Source organism: Apostichopus japonicus, chromosome 4, assembly GCF_037975245.1.
Source record: "Apostichopus japonicus isolate 1M-3 chromosome 4, ASM3797524v1, whole genome shotgun sequence".
Classification (NCBI taxonomy): domain Eukaryota; kingdom Metazoa; phylum Echinodermata; class Holothuroidea; order Aspidochirotida; family Stichopodidae; genus Apostichopus; species Apostichopus japonicus.
Window position 1 is genome coordinate 21,212,838 of NC_092564.1, and position 23,193 is coordinate 21,236,030.

Genomic DNA, 23,193 nt, shown 5'->3' on the forward strand with positions numbered 1-23,193 from the left:
TACACACACACGACTACAGTGGCAGTATTGTGTATCATGTCTTACTGACTTACTGTCCTTTTTCTCTTAGTGGCTGCTAGTGTCTGCTCTTAGTGGCTGCTACCTTCAGTGAGACCTAGCCTCGTTTCTGTTTTTTGAAACCTGTAAAGCCTAAAGGTAGTCCAAAAAGTTACTGGTCTCGATTCTGCAACTACTTGCCACGTCAAATGAGTGAGATTAATATTTGTAAAACTTGTGTAATGTGTCTTGCGACATTTGAAACGTACCCGAGACAAGAGAAGACTAACTTTCGGTCTCCGACCCGTTCGTTCAATTTTCTTACACTGCAGTATCGTATGCATGTTATTACAGTAGGCCTATGCTAGTATAACTGTAACTAAGCAGGGTCAACAGGGTGATTCTTCCATGCTCGAACCGAAGTCAGGCCTAGCATGTATATTTGGTTCACTAAATGAGTAGTGAAACGTAGGCGTAGGGCCTAGATGCATGTTAGATATATGCTAACGATATTGCTCTCTCACAAGAATGCACATACCTACGTACATCAAGTAACCTTATCGATGAAGTTTTCAATTGTAAACGTACTTATCTGTCAAATAATTGTAGGAAAAAGCAATGAAATGGTTATTGTTAGAATTTATATGTTTGAGTTGATAAACATTAACAATTTGCATAGGGGTTGCTAAAATATCTAGTGCCAGCAGAACCCTTGGCTTCCTTAATAGGAATTTGCGCTCCTGCCCACCAGAATTACGTGAATTGGCCTAGGCTATATATGTCTATTGTGTCGTTCTACTCTTGAATATTCAGCTCAGATTTGGGACCCCTATAAGGTCTCAGACCAAGATAAAATAGAAAAAATTCAAAGGAAGGCAGCACGCTTTGTAACTCGAGATTTCCTTAGGCAATCCAGCGTCACTGAGATTTTGAAGACTTTGAAGTGGGAACCCCTCACAGAAAGAAGGAAAAGGGCCAGACTTTTGCTCTTTAATTACCAAATTATTAATGGCCTAATTGCAGTCCCAAGCGAGACTGATCCCTCCTTGAAACCAGGGAGGCGTGGTCGCTATACTCAAATTCCACATACAGTAATCATCATGCTTTCCAGTATAGCTTCTATCCTAGGACCATAAAAGACTGGAATACATTATCCTTGGCCATTAAAGAGAGCCCTAGTCTTGAGGTGTTTAAGACAAGATTGCCCACGCATTATTATGAGCTCTGCTGCGCTGCACACCAACATCCTCTTTGTGATACCCGAGAGGGGTTTTTAACGAGTATCCTACAGAAACAGAAACTATGCGACCTAGCCAACATAACCATACACAGGTATAGGCCTACAGAAGAAGTTTGTCAAGGTTGAAACAACCATCAGAGTCAAAAGTATAGGAAAGCATCCAAAACTGAAAAATTCACCATTAGTGTATTTGAATTTAATGCTGAAGTTTTCTTCATTAATATCATTTTTGATTCCTTGCTTGTAAACACCGTACAGTAGCTCAAATAAGTTCATGGTGGATAAACTTACTTGGTCTGTGGATCTGTCTTATTGAGTACAAGAACCCTAAGTTGGCCAGTCATGTCACCATCAATTTTCCATATCATGACCATGCAGAGTTTTTGATATCAGAGCTTGAAGTTTTCGTCACTTGTAAACAAACCTCTTCATTCAGTAATAAACAATTTTTGTACGCTGCTCCTGGGACACCTAAAGGGGTCTAAAATTGCCTAAATTTATCCACTTTGTACTACATGTACTTCCATTCATACGCTTAAATATGCAAGCCACAAAAACAAACAGATCTTGAGTGATAACATATCAAAAAAGATGGTCTCTTATTGCTTTTTGGCACTTTTCCTGAAGGAGAACATTTGGACGGATTGAAATAGACTCTATTAGGAGTATGCCACTTTAAAGTATGTAGTCCTTGTAACATGTTAACTCCAAAATTAAAGCTGCAATTATTATGTGAGTTCTACCATGCTATGGCTTTCATTTGGTGTCTGGTGAACATACTTTGGTCAATTTCAGTTCAGTTTAGTGAACGAAACCAATACAATTGAGTGATCTTCAACTCTACATATATTGTAAGTTGGCTGTGTCGCTATGACAGTGCCTTGTAGATCGGTAGAGTTGGTATTTTTTCCCTAGAGAAGTTACATGGTAGGCAATTTACAGACACCTAGCTCAAGGAAGCTCCACTCAAATAAATGATCAAAAATTTCCGTTGATTTCAAGATCATTTATTTTCTTAGTCTCTCATTTAATGTTCAGTTAGAGAGTTGTAAAATTACTTCAAGATACTGATTAAAATCAATTCCATAAATTAAACGACTGCAACAATGACCATGAGTACTGACTGATTTTTGACTAACTTTTCCACAGACTCCCTTTCTCTTAAAATACTGCTTGACAAGTTTGCAAGCCTGGGCAGACATGATAAGGCATCTGACCACTGATTGGTTCAATATTACCTACTTCTGAACATTATTAGTATTCATAGAATCTATTGATAAAGGAACTGATCATGAGTGAGAAAGTTAACAGCACATGCTTCTTATCTTTCTTCGTTGTCTCAATTTACGGGCCCAAAACCAGACCTCTAAAAAAGTAGGTCAAACCAGCTCTTATGTATATGGTCGTGGGAACCAGAGAACGGTCAAGAGTGCAAAGGGGTTAATAACCTTGCAGGGATTTGGTAAAACCTAGTGGGGTATATATGGTAATCCATATTACTTTATGATATCCCTCTCGCCTATTAAAAATTTTGAACAAAATGTTACTACATGAAGTATTCAACTCTGTAAACCTCAGAGCTACATCACAGAGCACCTTGCATCATTAATACCACACAACCATATGAACCAGAATGCAAAATGCATTGAAGTTTCGGTGACTTGCACTAGGCTTTTCCTTGTTAGTAACCAGAACTAGCTGTACAATAGAAATGGCCCGAACCACCATTTTGATACAACTACATGATGGCATAATAAACACAGGTCAGTCTACTGTACTGTACGTGGCAATGCACACCTCCAACAAAAACAATAGGGGTCTTGTACTCAATGTTATGCATCCACACACTAAGTATGAGTAGTATCCACGGTTCCCATCGGTAGATCTCATGTAAAAGGATTTTCAGAGGTTGACCACTGGTAACCTTAATGAGATTGGACCTCATCATAAGCAACAGGATTCTTGTACTCAATATGGCAAATCCATATACTATGTATGAAAAGTATCCATGATTTCTACCATAAAAAATCCATGTTTTGAAAGTTTTCAGGCCTCGACAAATGTATTTAAAGGTACTCCATTCGCCACTGCTCTTAGGCAGATACATGGTGCTAAGTAATTGCACATTGGAAAATTATGACTTTTGAACTTTTTTTCCAGCAAAAGTGTTGAACAAAGTAAAACATCTCAAAGAATAAAAAATATGCACTTTAAAGTCTGAAACAATTAAAATAAAAACATCTGCAAAGAGGTCTATAAAGATAGCTTGGCGTCTGGTACATGATCCCTCATATAGAACTAGGCATATTCCGTACAGTAGCTAGGTCTGCGCGAGTCCTAAGCATAAACAGTACCTCACTGCTGCTTTGAACAGCTATTCGAATAGTGCGACTTAGTATATTTCCCAATTATCTATGTTTTCATTTAGCTGGAGATTGGTGCGTGAAAAAATATTGCGATTACTCCATTACACTGGCTAAATCAAAGCAATTTTTTACGCAATGGAAATCTGAGGTTGTAAAAGCATCTATCTTTCAAAAAGTCCTAGCAGCAACAACAGCAACTTGGACCAATCTCATATTTCATTTGTAGGAGGACAATTTGAGTAGAAGAAGCCTATTGTTTTTAGAGGAGCTCAAAGGTCATTTTGGGTCACAAGGCATTAAATTGTGAAAAACCTTGTAAACACGATATCTCAAGAAGGGAAGCTTGGATCAAACTCATATTTCGTGTGAAGTACCACAATAATTAAAAGAACCCTATTGTTTTTGGTGGAGGTCAAAGTTCGTTTGGGGTCACAGGGGGTCAAATTAAGAAAACCTTGTAAACACGATATCTCAAGATGGGAAGCTTGGGCAGACCCCATATTTGGGGTGTAGAAGTACCACATTGAGTATAAGAAGCCTATTGTTTTTGGTGGAGGTCAAGGTCATTTGGAGTCATCAGAGGTTAAATTGTGAAAACCTTGTAAACATGATATCTCAATATTGGAAGCTTGGGCAGATCTCATACTTGGTATAAAAGTGTATAACATTGAGTAAAAGAAGCCCTTTGTTTTTGGTGGAGGTCAATGGTAATTTGGGGAGAATAGGTCAAATCGTAAACATGATATTTTAAGAAGGGAACCTTGAACAGATCTGTATTTGGTTTGTAGATGTACCATATCAAATTTAAGCAGATATTATTGCTTTTGGTGAAGTTCAAAGGTCATTTGAAGTCAACAAATGCCAAACATTTACTGCACTGCCCTCTTACCTGTATATTAACACTAACACACCTTCCTAAACATAATATTATCATGAAGGAAGCTTGGACAGATCACATATTTGGTATGTTAGTGTACCACATTGAGTACATGAAATAAGCCTAAAGTCGTGGACAGAAGTCAATGGTCGTTTGTGTTCACCCCAGGGGTTAAATTGTGAGGAATGTGTTTTCAGGAGAGCTTGAATGTATTGTTTGTCACATCACTAGGCCCAATCGGGTAGCAAACGATCGGAACCGGGTCCCCATTATCATTACCCGGTCGGGTCACAGGTACCCGAAACTCCTGACCGAATATTGAAAAACAAATCGCGGAACTAGCCAAACACAATCTACAATGTACATAAATATGTAAATGTTATATAAGTATGTTGCACACATACTATACATTCTGAAGAAAACTGCTCATGTTACATCATCGTAAACACAATGCATTTTTGCCTTCTGGTTAAAAAATAAAAATAGATATTTTCAGTCACTACTGTAGTTCTGATGGACAGAATTTATAGGCACCACCATCATCAACCAGTTTGCAATGGTTTGCATTGGGAGTAGTTGACAGCTGTTATAAAAGTTCAGTTAGGTCCATTATTCAGTGCAGTGTGTTTGTGACATGTTTCTTCCAATGTATCTACAGGTATAGATAAATTTGGTGGTCTGCACATGTTCGTTGACTTCACAGTCGTAAATTAAAGTAAACAACTATTTGATTCCTTGCTATGGTGATGGCATGTATGTATGTGACACTTGGCTTATAAACACATACTGTAACTCAATGTGCCTCTAGAGGGAACTTCATATTTACTACATAGATGCCACATTGAGTTCTTTGTTTGTGTTGTCAAAAGCCATATGAGGTAATCAGTGTTGAAAAATTTGAAAGCAGGCTGTTTACTCAAAGAGTCTTTCATTAATCTCAAACTTATCATGTCGGTGACTCTTGATAAAACAGTTGATATTGATTTTGGCAGAAGTCAAAGCTTATATGAGGTTAGTAGTGGTCAATAGGTAACTACCTAGTAAAAACTTACATAACTACTGTACAGAACTGATGAAAATTGTAGTGGGGATGATTGTAGCACAAAACTTTGCACTAGCTTGATAGTAGTTTGGTTATGATCAAAGTACTCCTCAAGACCTACCAGCTGTGAGGCACTCTGACAGATTTAATGCCCTCCTGTACAAGGCTGCGCAGGTCACAACTGTGTACCTATCAACCATTGTTGAGGAGGGGCTGGGAGTGGATATGCTTTTGCAATTTCATATTTACATAGGTAGGGAGCTTTAGAATTCAATATTTTGGGATACTTGAAAACTTTGCCAAATGGTCATCATTTCTGAAACAGTACTGTAGTTCCCAGGTCTATATTCCAGAATAAGTGTTCATCGCTCATAAGTACAGTAGCTGAAAGCCTGGGACAGTTTACATTAAGTTTTAAGTGTCAAAATGTAATTGGGAGAAACCATATCACAGATCTAATATCTTCCTCCAAAATGGCACTCAGATATGTTGAGCTCCATTTCTTTGCAGAAAGCCTTTTAATTGTCTATAACTTTAACAGGACTTGAATTTTGCTCAATTAATTAGCTGTGAGTTTTTTTGCTTTCAATAAAGACCCTGCTGTCATCAAGTTTTAGAAGGGATATACCTTAGTAATGGTCAAGTTATCTGGAATTTTCTTCTTATGTTCTGGTTATTGACTCAGAGTGCATTTGCCTCAGTTGCTCTAGTAATCAAGTGATTATCCAGACAAGGAACCACAAAGCCTTCTGTTTTTCTTTTCTTTCTTTTACACAGATATATAGCAGATATACAGCATTTACAATGGTTACCAAAAACTTAGTATCTTAGCATTATTCATTGGTGATGTTTGTTAATGGGCGCCCTCATCAAGTAACCATCATGTGGTCATCAAAACAGGAAGGATGGACTTCTCGCAAATACATGAAAACTTCCTTTCATGGGAATAAGGAGAGATTCTCTCATACATCATCAAGTGGAAGTTCACGATTTTTTACAACTTCTACATCTTACGGGAGGTACATCTTTGGTGGTGGTTTTTGTGCAGGTGTTTGCTATTTGTGGTATAAGAATCATTCACGTATGTTACTTGCCAAGTCTTCATCAAGCGAGCTCTCAAGTGGATCAAAGGTCATTCTGAAAGACACGTTAAGAAACGCTGAGATTGCTATATCAGAATCCAGAACCCTCTTACAAAGAGTAAAGGTCAGAAAGATTATTTACAAATTTATAAAAAGAAACAAAATTGTACTGTTTTAATGTTACAAATTAAACATTTGAAACTCTTTTCTCAAAGTGACTGTTGTTTAGACCTAAGTCGGGTAGCAAAAATTCGGAACAAGGTACCCGTCATCATTCCCTGGTCTGGTAACGGGTACCCGAAACTCCGGAGAGAATATTGAACAAAAATAAAATCGCGGAACTAGCAAAACACAAGGTACATAAATGGCAGATCGCTGTTCCACCTTACATTACACCTCCGAAATGTACGTTTTCAATCGATACTCCTGTTGTTAAGAACAACTGAGGTTCATGTTTTGATGTATATTACAGTATATAGAAATGCAAGTGCACATGGAAAAAAAAAATTGAAAAAAAATATTTCCGAATGTTTCTTTTACTACCATCCAGGGTTCGCATAACAAAGTCTGCGTATCATCCCCACAAATATCCGACCACATGGTAGCCTACCACCAAGTCAATGGGGAAAATCTATAGCCTAACCATCTGGTTATTCGCTCAAATTGTGACGCAGTTAGCTGGAACTAAAATAGCCATGGCATACTTTCATTATTGCAGCTATCTTTGACCACATTGTAGCCTAACACCGCACTAAGTCAATGGGAAAATCTTGCCTAACAATCGGTTTGCAAAAAGAAAGAGAAAAAGAAAAACACACTTTTCGTAGCCTTCTTTACAACTTTCAATTAGTTGGAAATTGGCAATTGCTTTGAATATATTTGCTATGTTTTGAAGAGGGAATGTAGTATTTTACCTACAATGTTGCTGTTGACTGTTGACATGGGTTGAAGGTTTCAATTTTGAGTAGTTTTTACCGGTATAATATTTTCGTTTTCGGGGGGTGAGTGATTTTATCCACACGAAAAAGATTCATTAAGAATGGCCTAAGCTTGAAAAAGTAATTAATTAAAACAACCATGTACACTACAAGAAAGTTATTTCAGGAAATAAATCTTCGGTATTTGCGTGTCCTGATTAATCAAAATATGCACACCTATGGAATTATTGAAATCATGAAAGCACGTAGCAGTTTCGCGATCCCATCCCCCCAGAACACAGGTACCCGTTTTGTGCGTTTTCGGTTCGGGTACCCGAATGTTCGTTTGGGTACCCAGATACCCAACTCAGGCCTACTGTTGTTCATCACTTAATGGCTGTGGTTGGCCAACAATTTGTCAAGTATCAAGTATTATTGTGCAATTGATCAAACTAAGATGACATTCTCAACATTTTCTAACAGTACTTAGTTTTAAAAGAGAGAGAAAATGTATTACTGTCAAGTTTCGTATTATAGTTTATAGTTTTGTAGTAAACATTTTCAGAAATTCTTTGCAGGTGCATCGATTCAAGATTTATATTGAATCATTTTCTCTTTTATAGATAGAATGTTCCTTCAAGTTTTAAGAAATTTGGTACTTTTCTGAATATTCAAAGTTGAAACATTGTACTTTGTGATGCATGTATTTGTGTGTTAGAGGGGTTATCCAAATCCAGCTCCAGCCCCCTCCCCTTTATCCTCCCACTTTCACTGCCCACAGCTTGCTTTCATTTGTACTATCAGTTGACTCTGCCATATGAAAATGCCATATTGTGACTAAATTTGCCACTTACCATAAAATTATTATTCATAACATATAATTGTTCTTCATCAATGTTCATTTGTATCATGGTTAGGGCAATTTTCAAACAAAAATACATTAATGAATCTGTAGCAACTAAAACAAGAGTAGCATTATTGGAGGATACTGCATACTGTATCTCTTACTAAGTTGTTTGTTTTCAGGTCAGCTACACTGTTACAAGCACTTAACAAACAGAAACAGTGATTTAAACGTAAGTGAAAAAGTTTTCTTGTCCTTGTATTTCCATATAGATCTTACCAAATATTTATCTTCTTATCATAACTAACAGGATGAACATGGCTGTCCAGGTATTGTAGCTGCTGTTAGTATCAATGGACATCACATCTGGAGTGATGGTAAGTGATGCTTCAAGCATGGTGTTAGAGTAAAATAATTTTCAACTTCTTGCCAGTTTTTTTTAAGTAATATTTTTCGAACAAAAATGTAGTGTAAAGGTTTTACACAATTAAGTATAGGTCTGAGTTCATTTAAGGTTACCAGGGGTCAAGCCTTGAAATCCTTGTAAACACGATATATCCTAGAGAGTAAACTTTATGGCTCCCATCTTTTGCATGTGACTTCCTGATATTCAATTGGTTGCTCAAAAGCTGCTGTTTATTGGGAAAAAGTCACAGCAATTGAGACCAATTCTTTAAATTAAATCAAGCTTGTTTAAGTTCAGTGGAGAGTTTATGCTATACTAAACTAAACTTAAGAAGTGGTTAATCACTACCTTCCCCGTTTGTCTTTTTTGCTTCCCCCTCCCCCCTCACTGTTGTTTTTTACGTTTGTTCTGTCTGGTGACAAATTCCATGTGTAACAATGTAGCTCCTTTCTTTCTTCTCTTGAAGATATCAGTTAGAATGTATATACCCTTAGAAAGCAAAGTAAAGTGTGAGTTGAACTATTCAGCCAGAACAGATAGAGAAGAGAGTGTTTCATGTTCCCCATCCTTCCATAAAGCTGGGTACTGTTACAGATGATAAAAGAGCATCAGTGCATATGTGGACTGTTAGCTGCAATATCCCTACTACATATTTTAAAATCTTTACCTTTCTTACAAACCTGAAAATATATTCTTACTCACATATCAAGTCCTCTGCTGGTGGTGATTTCAACAAATTCAATATGCCATGGTGTAGATATTGTAGACATTAAAAAGCACCCTCCTTTGCATCCCATAGGCACCTAGATTTCCCCCATTCATAGGCAGCTACAGGGTGGGGGAGGGGGGTTCTCATGCTCAAATAATACTTAGAGTAACAGAAGAAAGTGTATGGGCAATCAGCCAGCTACAGTATTACGGTATGGCAGAAAATCAGTTTCATGATTTTCCTGTAGCAATTAAGCCAGGGTTAGCTTGTAAACTACTTTTGTGCTGCACATGTGCTGTATTAAAACGCAAGTAACGTCTGGGATGGGTTTCCCTTCGGTTTTATTCTGAAGTCAGTAGCCACCCACACTAACAAAATGTCTAAGGCCAGGATTCTTGATAGGCAACCTGCTGGTGGAATCCCACAAAAGATTTTAATCCAGCCTCTGAAAACGATCAGTTCAAAATCTTTCACTGATTGGGCGGGCCCATAGTGTCTTAGGCTGGAGCACCTTCTGACCTACAGTACCTTGCACATTGCTCAGTGTAGGTGTAGTGAAATTTTGATTATCTTTGTCCATTGCTCCAACCATTTTTTTCCTCTGGCCCTACAGTACATAGAAATTGATTGAAATCTCTGATCTACAGTAGTGTTCTTATTTGTGTGGAAAATCATCAGAACAAGACATTTTCTATTTAGCAGGTTTACCATTCTTAATTTCTACTTTACTGTACTACAGTTATCCTGTGGTTTCTTGTTTAGTTGTAATTGGACCAAGATGAGAAGTTCTGTAGATTGATGAAATATGTAAAATGTAAGGGACATTATTAGCTGTTTGTACTGACTTGCATGGAGTATTGATCATTAAGTACTTTTCAATGACATGTTGTCCATAGAGAATTAGGAAATAAAATGAGAAGATGTATAGAGTTTGCTTGTGGTTTAGATTTGCTACTAATAATTTTCACAGGAAATGTGATTTGTCATAAAGCAGACCATGCATTTTTATTTTTATTATGTTTTTTTGTATTGTTTCAGCCATTGGACTGTCTGATGTTGAAAACAGATTTCCTATGACAACAGACCATGTTATAAGAATTGCCAGTATAAGTAAAGTCCTAACTGTAACTGCATTGGCTAAACTTTGGGAGAGAAAAAAATTAGACATTGACAAGCCAGTGCAAGAATTTGTTCCAAGTTTCCCTGAGAAGACATGGGAAAATAAGAAGGTAAGGCACAAGGATATGTTTCATGGGATCATCCAAATTTTGTATGGCATACTTAGTAGTAAGGCACAAGGATGCAAAGCAAAATATTTGTATTGGATACATAGTAGCAAGGCATGAGACAACACAAATATTCTTTATGGGATTCATAGCAGTAAGTTAAGGCACCAGGATGAAAACCCACTGGGATGCAAAGTAGTAAGATACAGGGACGAAAGCCGTAACATTTTGGATGGATTACTTAGCTGTGAGGCAACCTAACTATTATGAAGAGTACATGTTCATTTACAATTCTTATTTCACATAAAGGATATATGTTATGCTTAGCCACTGTGATTCGATGAAACATGATAGAAAAGACAAGAAAAAGGTTTTCAGACAAACAAACTTATGTGTACTTTTATTGCCTACCACCCCTCCTCCCATCTCAGTATCATTGTTATATAATTTCATCATGAAGGCAACAATTTTGTTCAGGAACTATTTGCTATGAAGGACAATTGGCTTACCGTTACCCTCAGATCTAATTTAATGCAAATTTATAGATCATGTAATGGGACATGAAATCTCAAGCCCAGGGATAGATAACCTTCTCTGTAGTTTTTATATTGTGCAAAAAAAAAAGAATACTTACAAATATGGTTGCTTCATAGTAACCTCACAATTACCTGTGAACTGTATAGTAATAAGTCAAACTTTGTAAGCTAAATGAGACACAAGTTTGGCATTTCCATATGAAAAAATAGGCATAAATGCTACCATTGTGACAATCTATCCCTTCTTGTCATGGAGTGACCAAGTAAGGCTAGTTCCTTGTTTATGTAACCCTCAGTCATATGATTAAATCATCCCATCCAAGCTCGAGTTAAGGTGTCTTTGTATTACTCATGAAAATGGTACTACTTTATTAATGATTTAAGAGCTGTAGCACTGACCTCAGTGGCAATGAAAAGTATCTGGCTCTTAAGTTTTTAAAACCTGTTGTGGACCAATATTTAGATTCGATGCAGTTGCGTACAGGTCTAAGCGTAGTACAGAGGATGCTATTTTATTCTGTCTCGAAAAACTGTATTCATATCTTGAACATACAATTTTGGGTCATTCTGCTAGGGTTATGTTTTTTGATTTTTGATTTGCTTTTAACACTATTCAGCCCCACATTTAAGTCAATAAATTATTAGAAATGAATTCCATCTGAATTCCACCTGATTTTATTGGGTGGAATTTTTAATTATCTTACCAATAATTTTTAATTATCTTACCAATAGGTCACATTATGTTAATATTAGAACATCTAATAGCACATCCAAGGTTATTTCATTAATACTGGCACCCCACAAGGTATGGTTTTAGCATCAATCTTATTCACTCTGTATACATCGGATGCAAGGCTACTCATGAAAACTGCTCATTGGTCAAAGTTGCAGATGACACTGCCTTATTGGGTTGATAACAAAAGATGATGATACTGCCTACCTAGAACAGAATACAGATAAATTACTTTGCTATCTATTGTGGGCAAAATTTTCTAGAACTCAATAATAATAAGACAAAAGAATTGGTTATTGATTTCGGAAGTCCAAACGGGTATTAAATGATTATCATTATGAAAGGAAGTATTGTTGAAAGGGTAGATAATTATAAATATCTCGGGTGGTGATAAATAATCGACGTGCCTGGCATGATCACATAGATATTTTAATGAGGAAACTAAATTCCAGGATGCATTGCCTGTGTATGATGTATAAGTTTAATGTCAATAATAACATTCTTGCCATGATTTATAACTCTACCATTTGTGGTGTTTGGCAATTAAATTTGGTGTCATGGGGTGGCATTGCTAGAATGGAAGATACTTGTATTGAAGTTATGATCAGACAGGCAAATAGCTTAATCGGAGAAAGGCAGCCAACCTTGGCCTCATCCTACCAACAGCTCCTAGGAGAAAAACTCTAAAAATGATGAATGACGATGACCACCCACTACTGTACGTGTGTCTGGACAAAACAGTGTTCTCTCGGAGTGGTAGGATGAGGCTGCCATTGGCCAGTACAATTAGGCATCCCTCTTCTTTTATTCCACAATGTATAAAACTTCATAATTTAAATGTTAAATGCTAAATTATCACTGTGCACTGTTTATACATGTCCTGCTTTGTTTATTTGTTCTTGCCCTTTTGCAACTTTATAAGTATATTTGTATTTGTATAATACTGTTTTTATGCAAGTATTCAGTTACCCTCTGTGGGGTTTAATAAGTTTATCTTACCTTATCTTATTGTAATACTGTAAGTCATAATCAATTCTATTTTGATTTTAGGTGACAATTACTACCCGCCAACTCCTTTCACATCTAAGTGGTATTCGGCATTATGAGAAAGTTGTCAGTAAGGAAGATACTTTGATGGTTACCTCTAATAGTACTAAAGAGTCACTTGCCAGAAAGAACTATGGATCAATATTGCAGGACTCTGACAGAACTAGTAACAATATCACCTCTCTGTCAGATACAACAGCCAGCTCTACCCATCTCAAGAAAAGAAACAAGGAGTCAGAAATTAGTTCAGGAATCAAGGAAAATGAAGACATTGGTGATGGCAAATATGTAGAGTTTTTCTCAAGGAAGAAATATGAAAAAGTTTCAGAAGCACTGGACCAATTTAAAGATGATCCACTGGTTAATAAACCAGGTGAAAATTAACATCTGTTCCATAGATTTAAGATGATAAGGAAACACATCTGTTTGAAAATTGGCAGGCAGGACCATTTTAAAGGAGGGTTAATAAATATCTTGCTCACTTTTGCCCTTTTGGTTACTTGCCATAGGCAGGCAAGTAACCTAGTCAAGTTGGCTTGTTTATGGGTGCATGTAAGAGAGTGTGTATGTGACACCCTATTTTCTAAACACATTTTTTCAAGATAGGTAACACCTGCAGTTTTCATATATGGCGCATGAATTCTTCATATTAAGTACAAGAACTCTATTGTTTTGGATGGAGGTCAAATGTCATTTGGGGTCAGCAGAGGGCAAATGTGAAAATCTCAAAAACGCTGTATCTCCAGGACCTGAACATCAAAAGAGCTCTTATATACATGGTATGATCGCCTTATGTAGTGTAAAGATTTTACACAATTTGGTGTAGGTCAAAGGTCATCAGAGGTCAAACCCTGAAAACCTTGTAAGCACAATATCTCAAGATAGGAAACATCACAAGATCTCATATTTGACATATAGCTTCCCTATAATGAGTACAAGATCCCTAATGCTTTTGTTGGAGTTCAAAGATTATTAAAGGTACTGTAAGCAGTTGTCAAAAGTATGAAAACTAAATGTTTTCTCAGAAGACCACAATTTGTCAAGGTTTATATGTGCATGGAAGATAACTCACGATATGAAGGGCAAAATGTCTAAATTTTTTATGCAGGTTAAACATATGAAGTCAGCAGAGATGCTGACTGAAAACATTGTAAACATGATATCGACAGTCATACTTTACACCACGATAATTAGGGTTCACAGTGTTAAATATTTTCGAAATATTTGTAAATTCATCTTCATCATGTGTTCTGAACCTAATGTTGATCAGTGTTGACAATTATTAAACATTCTGAAAACTTTTTAAACATGATATGTCAAGAAGAGACCTTTGAACAGATCTGAAACTTCATGTGGAACACTCATATTATGTTCATGAAGCCTATTGCTTTGGGTGCTGGTACATGCATATCAATGAGTTGGCAGAACATAACATAAGACTGTCTAATTGTTAATTATAAATATTAAATAATTATAAACAATTAAAATAAATTAGCACCTCCATATGCTTAGGCCTGGTTTATTCTTTAAACAGAGTTGTTTTTATAAAGCTGGTACATGGGTACTGGTATGTCTTACTCCTGGTATATGTAATTAATTGAATTAAGCATAAGAAATATAAAAGAATAACTCAACCCACTTCTGTATGAAAGCTTGTAGATGATATAACATGATGATATAACATGATCTACATTTGAAAGTATGTTTAAATACAAGGTTTACAGGGAAAGCCATGTTTTCTTATCTGTTAAAGAGACAAGGTTTGAATGGAGAGTCACACTAAGCACTCTCTTTAATGTGTTAGTGTAAAATGGTATGATTATGCACATTTGCCAGTTTATTTAAAAACAGGTTTACAGGGAAAGAACATATTTTTTTTAATCTGTCAATAGTCAAGTTTTAAGAGAGATGTCAATCATGATGACTTTTGCTGCTAGTCTGCCCAGAATCATTAAAGGATAGATAAACCCTAACATTTTCACTGATGCATATGATAGGGAAGGAAATGATAAACGACTACACCAAAAACTTACAAAGTCATCTTTCATTTTCAAGATATAATTGCTTTCATGTTCCTTCATATGTATGGAAGAGGACTTGGAAATAAGTCTAAAATGACATCACAGATCCACTTGTGACTGGAATTTCACATTTTCTTAATTTCTCCTTCACCTGTTTCATTGGGTGTAGTGTCTGGGATTTTCTTTGTTGGATTATCAAATTTCTACATATCAGGTACAATTTGACATTGATTTTAGTGAAAAATATGTCCATTCATTAAGAAAAAATGAGTAACAGTTAAGATTTTTTTGTTTGTTTGCCTGGAAGTGGCTCTGTGACATCAGGAATTGTATAAATGGCAGCCCCTGATCTGACTCAAATATCGAACACCTTGTAAACATGATATCTCCAGTTAGGATGCATAGATACCTTTCATACTTGGCATGTGGATGCGTTATATTGAATATGAAACCTCAATTGTTTTAATAGAGGTCAAAGGTCATCTGGGTCACCAGCGGTCAAACTATGAAAACCTTTAAACATGATATTTCCAAGTAGGAATCATGGATACTTCTCATACTTGGTATGTTGATGCATCACATTGAGTTTTCCATGCCATAGTGTAATTGTACATCAAAATAGTGGTTCAGGATATTTCAATTATAAGAGCTATTTCTGGTGTACAAACAGAAGTATAGTGTAATGAAATTGTCGAAACCTTCATGCAGTTGTGCATTCTGGTTGATTCCTTGCCAGAAGCAAAAGGAATCTTTGTGATGGCTTGTGTGTGAGTGAGTGTGCTCCTGTGTGTTTGTGTGATGCCTTGGCTTGAAAACACAACTTAAAAACCTACTGTATACTGTATGTAGAAGCACCTTATTGAGTAGAAGAACCACATTGTTGCTTGCGGATTTTCAAAGGTCATTTGAGGTCCACAAAGGTCAAAGTCTAAAAACATTGTAAGAACAATAACTAAAAAATGTAAGGTGGACGAACTTATGTTGAAGCACCATATTGAATAGAAGAAACTCATTGCTTTCTGTGGAGGTTGAAAATCATTTGAGGTCAACAGAGGTAAAAATCTGAAAACCTTGTAAACATGTTAACTTGCAAAGTAGAAGTTGGATGAACTCCAAATGTAGTGCACCTTATGGAGTCGAAGAATCCTATTGTTGTCTGTGGAGGTCAAACATCATTTGAGATCAACCTAGACCAATGTCTGAAAACCTGTTAAGGAGGATAACTTCAAACCGTAAGGTCGATGAACTTTATATGTGGTATGCGGATGCACCATATTGAGTAGAAGAAACCATTTGCTTTCTGTGGAGGTTGAACATCATTTAAGGTCAACAGAGGTCAAAGTCAGAAAATTTTGTATAACTTCAAATTAAGCCTTTAGTGAAATAGATATTGGGTATGTGGATGCATGTTAGGTAATGCAAGAACCATATTGTTTTTTTCAGGGGTCAAAGGTCATCTGAGTTCACCAGATGCTAAAGTGTTACAACTGAAGCTAATTAGTAATTACCTTTGCAATGATCAAGTTAAGTGGAACTCTTTTCTAATGTTCTGGTACTTGACTTCAGGACACATTGTCCTCAGTTGTTCTATCAATTTGTTGATTCCACATATAAACTAGTAAGGCTAGGAAACACAAAGCCTTTTGACTTCCAGAATGTTCTTTTGTTTTCTTATGCCATTTTAAAATTTCAAGACAAACATCATCACACTAACAATGCTGGCTATATTTGCTTTTGTAATCTTTAGGAACAAAATTTCTTTACTCCACTCACGCTTGGACGTTAGTAAGTGCAGTTATTGAGTCAGCAGCTAAAAAGCCGTACCTTGAAGTGATGAAGGAGATGTTTGATGACCTGGGATTACACCATACACTACCAGATCAACATGCACTTCTTATACCAAACAGATCAAGGTAAAAAATATTAAAAACATAGATACACCAACCTATAAATGAACATGTATATCTTATACCAAAACACAATGAGGTAATGAATGTTAAAAACATGGGTACACCATACCCTACCAGACGAACATGCACCTCTTAAAACGGAACAGAGAGGTATAATTAACACTAAAACATGGGTACACCATACCCTACTAGATGAATTGATCTTTAGTAAAATAACAGTTCTAATTTCATAAGTGAGGGAGTACAGTTGTTTATTCTGCAGAAGGTTGCAAAATTTCATAGCACATGAAAAGCTGTGTAATTTTTCATTAATTTGGAGTGTCAAATTGCCACATTACAGCAAGTCGTCACGTGCATAAATGTCTGCATTTTGTGAAGTCAGCAGCTCAACAAAGTACTGAGTTACATGAACATTGTAATATATCAACACAACCTTTGTATTCCATATAAAGATGTAAACTATTGACTTTCATTTTGAGCATCAAGTTTTATCCATGTCTCCCAAGGTTATACCAGAGAAGCAAGAAGACTAAAAAGTTGGAGAATGCACCATACGTGGATGTATCCAACAAGTGGGCTGGGGGAGGTTTCATGTCGACCGTTGATGACTTAATCACATTTGCTGATGCCATGCTCTATAGTTACCAGTTTTCTGCTTCTTCTACAGGTAGGTTGGTAGAAGTTAAATCTAGTTTGTGTAGCAATACATCTTTCATTATTGTGGTAAAATACTTCTGCGAAAAAAATGATCTCATACCCCACAGTAGATGAAGGCTACTGTCTTTATTGAAGGTTATCAGAGTTCAAAGTGTGAAAACTTGGATTATTTATCTCATATTTAAGAAGTCGATGCCCCATGGTTGAGTACATGAAACCAGGGACGTCGCTAGAGGGTGGGGAAGGGGGGGTGGGGTCTCACACCCAAACTTGGTAAAACTGACGATAGTTGGAAAATTGGAGTGGGACAGTCGGAATTTCCGACTGTCGCACTCTAATTTACCTAGTCCTATTCATATATTCTTGTAATTGTGAATAACCTAAAAATTGAAAAATGTCAGTTAAAATTGACCTTTAATCAGTCATATTTACCACGTTTTCCTTTGCCACATTGTGGAATTGTATCTCGCGATCCTTATACTCCACCATACAAAACTTCTTATGATTTTGAATACTCTAAAAAAAATGCCTAATAGAACTTACCGTACAACGTTCGCCAGCTTCAATTTGGTTTATATATCTAAATTGCTATTGGGTGGGTTGACCCTGTTCGCTAGCTTCAAGTAAGTTAAGTATATATATATTGTCTCGATGGTATACGATTTAAAAAAAAAAGTGTCTATTTTATAAAAACAATCTTATTATCCCCCGTAGGACCTCTCGTGAGGTCGACGAGGGGTTAAACTCCTTTTGATTTGAAATTTAAATGATTAAAACACTCATTGCTAGTCAGTAGGAGTTTTAACCGTTACAGTACGTCTCACCGAACTCTTGAATCTTTGCCAAAATTGGTTCGTATTTTATATTTTCAGACAATTACATCTTATACAGTTGTAGAAGATTGGTGTAAGACTATTTTGGCCAAATTTAGACTAGAATATATTTTATAGAAATAGTTCAGTGGTTATTTTTGTTCGCAGAATCGGGCACACATAATAATGTATAGCTTAGGAGTAGACGATTATCTTCCTCCGAAGTAATGACCATAATAAAAAACAGTATGAGGCTTACATCAAATAACTAAGGTTTGAGCAGTGAAAAAAGTGTTCGGGGATTGTCCAAAAAATTGAACTTCTTGATGATTTCCTTCATTTTTTGTTGTACGAATTATGTTCTTCAAAGTATCGGCTTTTCTCAAATTCCACTGGGCCCTAGGCTAGGCTTAACTAGTTACAACTGATTACCTCAATTGTACAGTGGCCGTGAAATCCATGATTTTGAGAAACCTCTCGATTTTACCACCATCGAAGGTTGCACTTTCTTCAAAAATTATTGGGTACATAATTTGGTATATGTAACATATGGGTGATACTTAGTATGTTCCTTAACTGCATCATCCCTGCCCTAGAGAAATTTCTCGGCTACGGTTCGCATTGGCAGAGTCAGACTGACATCAATTGAATATTAGCGCCTTTACAGCATATGAATATATGCATATGGCTGCCACGAAAACACTATTAGTTTTAGTCACGGTCAGTTGTTTTAACTGCAAACTTTGTCAATTCATCTTAGAGCAGAGTTAACTATCAGGTTATTTAGTTAAAAGGGTTGGCGTATATCACAACCACTGAAACTGTATGTTTTTACAGTATGTTTTTATACTTATTTCTAAGAACTCTTTTGGTCCTTGACGAAGATGATAGGCAGATTGTTCATGTGAGTGATAAATATCCCCGCCGGCCCCCTCTCCCCCCCAAAAATAATATTAAGCGCGCTAGGAAAAAGCACTGTATAATTTGGTAATTCACTATGTCGTCGAATATAATTTGTTGAAAAAAAAAAGCTTCCCCTTTGTTACATTAACATAGCTTTTGTAGTTAGTAGTCTATGTAGCCTTGAAGCAGATAACTTATGCTCAGTTGCTTACTTGCTTAAACAGAGTGATTAATAAGTTTGTGAAGTGAGGGCCAGTGGGTACAAAATTTTGAAAAAAGTTCGGAACAAAAGTGCAGTCGCAAAATCATGCAATGACAAGTAGCGCGGGGGGGGGGGGGGGGGACAAGGCAGCAGTTGGAATTTTCTGGCTTCAAAACCCTTCCAGTTGGAATTTCAGCCACTACATCCCCCAATCATCAGGCCTTAGCTACGTCCCTGCATGAAACTATTTACTTCAAATCGAGCCTTGAAAACCTTTTGAACATACTGTACATGATTTCTCAAGTAGGGATGAATCTCATACCCCATATAAGCAGTTTACACAAAAACCAAATGTTTCAGATTATCAAGTGGAGTTTTTCCTCTTCATGCATCATCTCTTGCTCTAACAGTTGATTCAAAATGCCTGCAACTAGTACAAAATTTTCCATCAAATGCTCTGCATACTATTTAGTATTTTGGACAAAATAATGATTTGTACCTGTAAATGCCTTAAAGACCAACTATGGAGACTTTTCGATGAACATAAAATCCCACCATTTTGCATGTATGTAATCCTTAACTCACTCCAATTACATTGCTGTAATTAACTTTCCCAATTTCGGACGTTAAATATGTGAAAAATGGGAAGAAAATTCAGCTTTTTATGAAACCTATTTCAGACATTCCTAAAACATTCCGAAGACATCAGGTGACCATGTGACGTCACTGTTTGTATACCTCAATCACAACAATACTTTTAGTGTGTAAAGTTGTATACTTGAGCTGCCAAAAACATCAACGATATTACTCCTTTTCCCCCGAAATGCCACAATTCTGTGTTGTTAGAGGTTGCAGTTATACCTCACCCAACAAAAGCATCAGCTTTTTTAGATTTCCGAGTAAAAGAACCGACGTAAAACGCCGCAGACTTTGGATCAATTTTGTGAGATCCACACGGAAAGATTTTTCAGCACCCGGAGTATCTCATGCCTATGAGTCCACATGCATGACCCTGCCTCTGTGTATGCTGCAAATGTCACATTCTGCGAAAATGATATACTGTCGATAGCTGTGTCGGACATAGCTAATTTGAAATTGACCCTTTCAAGTCTCCTCGTAAACAAGCTCTGGACGTCCTTACATGTAACATTATATCACGCAATTGACAGTATAATATTTACTGTAAGAGATGACCGATATATACCGTGCCTAGGGTAGCATTGTTAGTACATGTAGTGAGTTACAACTCACAGCATGTGTAAATAGTCATGTTAGGATTTCATTGCATTTATCTATTTCATTTGTTGTATTCCAGTATCGTGAGTTCGTGGTACATTGTGTTATATTGTCCGTTATGTTTATTCCGGCATCTGCATGGTCCAAGGAGTTGAATAAAAACGGTTCTATATAGCGATCGGACAGTTTATTTCGTTAGTACTGTCTTGTGATTGTGGGATGTTACTGGTCAAGGCCTGTCTCAACTAGACCTAACTCTATGGAATTACACAGAGTCACGGTAGTATTTCGCCCAGGATTGAACGAGAAACGTGGATTTGGATATTCACTGCTAAATTTGGTTTATTGAAAGGATACTTTTTCTGTGTTTGTACTTTTGGATATTTAAACGAGTATGTACTATGTTCAGCTGAAGCTTAGTCATGTATATGCTACCCTGGTCGATTCGGGTCAGCGTCTTCTCGTAGTTGTTCGATTATGTTTAGTGTCTTTTTGGTAATTCGTTGACAGTAACGTAAGCCATTTTCCCGTCACATATCACGCATGAGGCATCTTTTAGGTCTATTCTTCTGTTCAGTTTACGGTATCTTGCGATCAAATTGTATTACGGAATCGCCAAGCTGCTTGCATGTTCTACAGTATATTGTGCCGTACGGACCTATTGACGCTCCGCTATGTCAAAGATGCTTCCATTTGAGTGGAAATTTTGCTAATAAAATAACCAATTTAACTAATTTTTCTTCTTAAAATTGTCTTAAAACTATTTGTTTACCTTCATGTGTTCTTGTTTTAAGCTAACAGCTTTTCAAACGCTCGAAATTGGAAGTCAAATACAGTACAATTGTTCGCTATCTGTGTATAAACAGTGCCTATATCAGCGTTTGATTTTCGCGGTATACAAACAATGACGTCACACGGTGACCAGAGGCTCCTTTGGGTCAATCTCAGTTTTCAGACATTCCAGAGGTTCATGTCACGTGACTACCCAAAATGTCCATTTTCGTGGTCTTTTTTGATGGGTTATAGTAGGTTTTCGAAGATTATTTTTTACACATGTTGATTATGGGTATGTTAACTCCCAAATTAATGGAAAATCCCCCAAAACAATTTTGTCTCCATAGTTGGTCTTTAATATCAAATCTTTAAATTGTATACTATTTTGCATTGCAGAAGGTCTTCCAGGATACCTAAATACAAAAACCATCTGTCAGTTATGGAAACCAGTTGATATTGCGAGACACAAAGAAGAGGAAGGAGCTTATGGTATGGGATGGAAAATAGTACAAAAACCTCAGAAATATGGAAAATGTCAGCAGTCCAAGTTCTTTGTCTCACATTCTGGTGGCGCTGTTGGGGCCAGCAGTATTCTATTAATAGCTGCTGATAATAACAACAAGTCCTCCCCATTTGGAGAAAACAGTTTACCACCCAGAGGGGTATCGGTTGCAATTATGGTTAATATGGATGGTGTCTCACTGCACAAAACAGCAGAGAAAATAGCAGTTTTGTTCAAAGATACCGTACAGCAGTCTTAATGTTTAGTGCCTTGGAAGTTAAGCATGCTAATAGGTGCTAAAACTATACAAAAATGCCCCTTGGAGGTTGTGTCCCTCCAATTGTGTGTTTTTTAAAAGGACTATACGATTAGATGATAACATATCAGCGTGGCAATAAAATGCTTCTTGATATTTCCATATGGATTATGATGTGTTTACTTTCAATGATGTTTGAGAATAATACTGATGACTTTTAATAGATCAGGAAATGAGGTAAACGCTGTTGTCAACAATCAGTATTGACTGTAAATATGAGATGTATTGTTGAAATTACACATACTCCTACTTGTGATTAGGCATGTCATATATTGTCAATGTCAATAATGTCATGAATATTCAATTTTTAAACCTATTTGGCCATGTATTAATGGTTCTACAGGAGTATTTGATGTGGTATTGCTGAAAAAGTAAAATGTCATGCAAAATATTGGAATTGATGCTCTAAAAGACTAAAACAAATGTGCATTGCAGTGTTTGTATGAACATTGTTATTTGTTACATGATGAAATAAAGGCACATCAACTTTGACCTTTCACCACTGATAAAATACACTAATGAACATAGAAACAAAGTGTCATCTCTCAGTATTCATTCGGATGTCTTTTATAAAAGGCAGAAACCTCTGTTTGAACCAGATGATTTTTTATTCCTTCTGGAGGCAGAAGAAATCTAAGTGGTTGTGATGGTTTGTGTACATGTGTGTGACACTTCCTTGTAAACACCATAACTCAAAAAGTTCATGTTGGATGAACTTCATAGATACCAGAACTCTATTTCTTTTCGGTGAAGTTCAATGGTCATTATGGGTCAACAGAGGTCAGTCTGAAAACTTTGAAAACACCACAACTCAAAAAGTGCATCTTTATTTAACTTT

General features: G+C 36.5%; 1 protein-coding gene across 3 annotated transcripts; it reads left to right on the forward strand.

Moving 5' to 3' along the window:
* On the forward strand, positions 1 to 22,890 carry LOC139966807 (serine beta-lactamase-like protein LACTB, mitochondrial). Of its 3 annotated transcripts, none has more exons than XM_071970171.1 (8): positions 1 to 156; positions 6,300 to 6,728; positions 8,676 to 8,742; positions 10,519 to 10,709; positions 13,026 to 13,395; positions 16,791 to 16,956; positions 17,460 to 17,620; positions 21,934 to 22,890. In XM_071970171.1, exons 2-8 carry the CDS (start codon positions 6,369 to 6,371, stop codon positions 22,296 to 22,298), a joined length of 1,680 nt encoding a protein of 559 aa, XP_071826272.1. In that variant the 5' UTR covers positions 1 to 156; positions 6,300 to 6,368; the 3' UTR covers positions 22,299 to 22,890. The 3 variants fall into 3 exon arrangements, with proteins under 3 accessions (XP_071826272.1, XP_071826273.1, XP_071826271.1); XM_071970172.1 differs by having other exon boundaries at positions 19 to 303; XM_071970170.1 differs by having other exon boundaries at positions 20 to 210.
* The last annotated feature ends 303 nt before the right edge of the window (positions 22,891 to 23,193 follow it).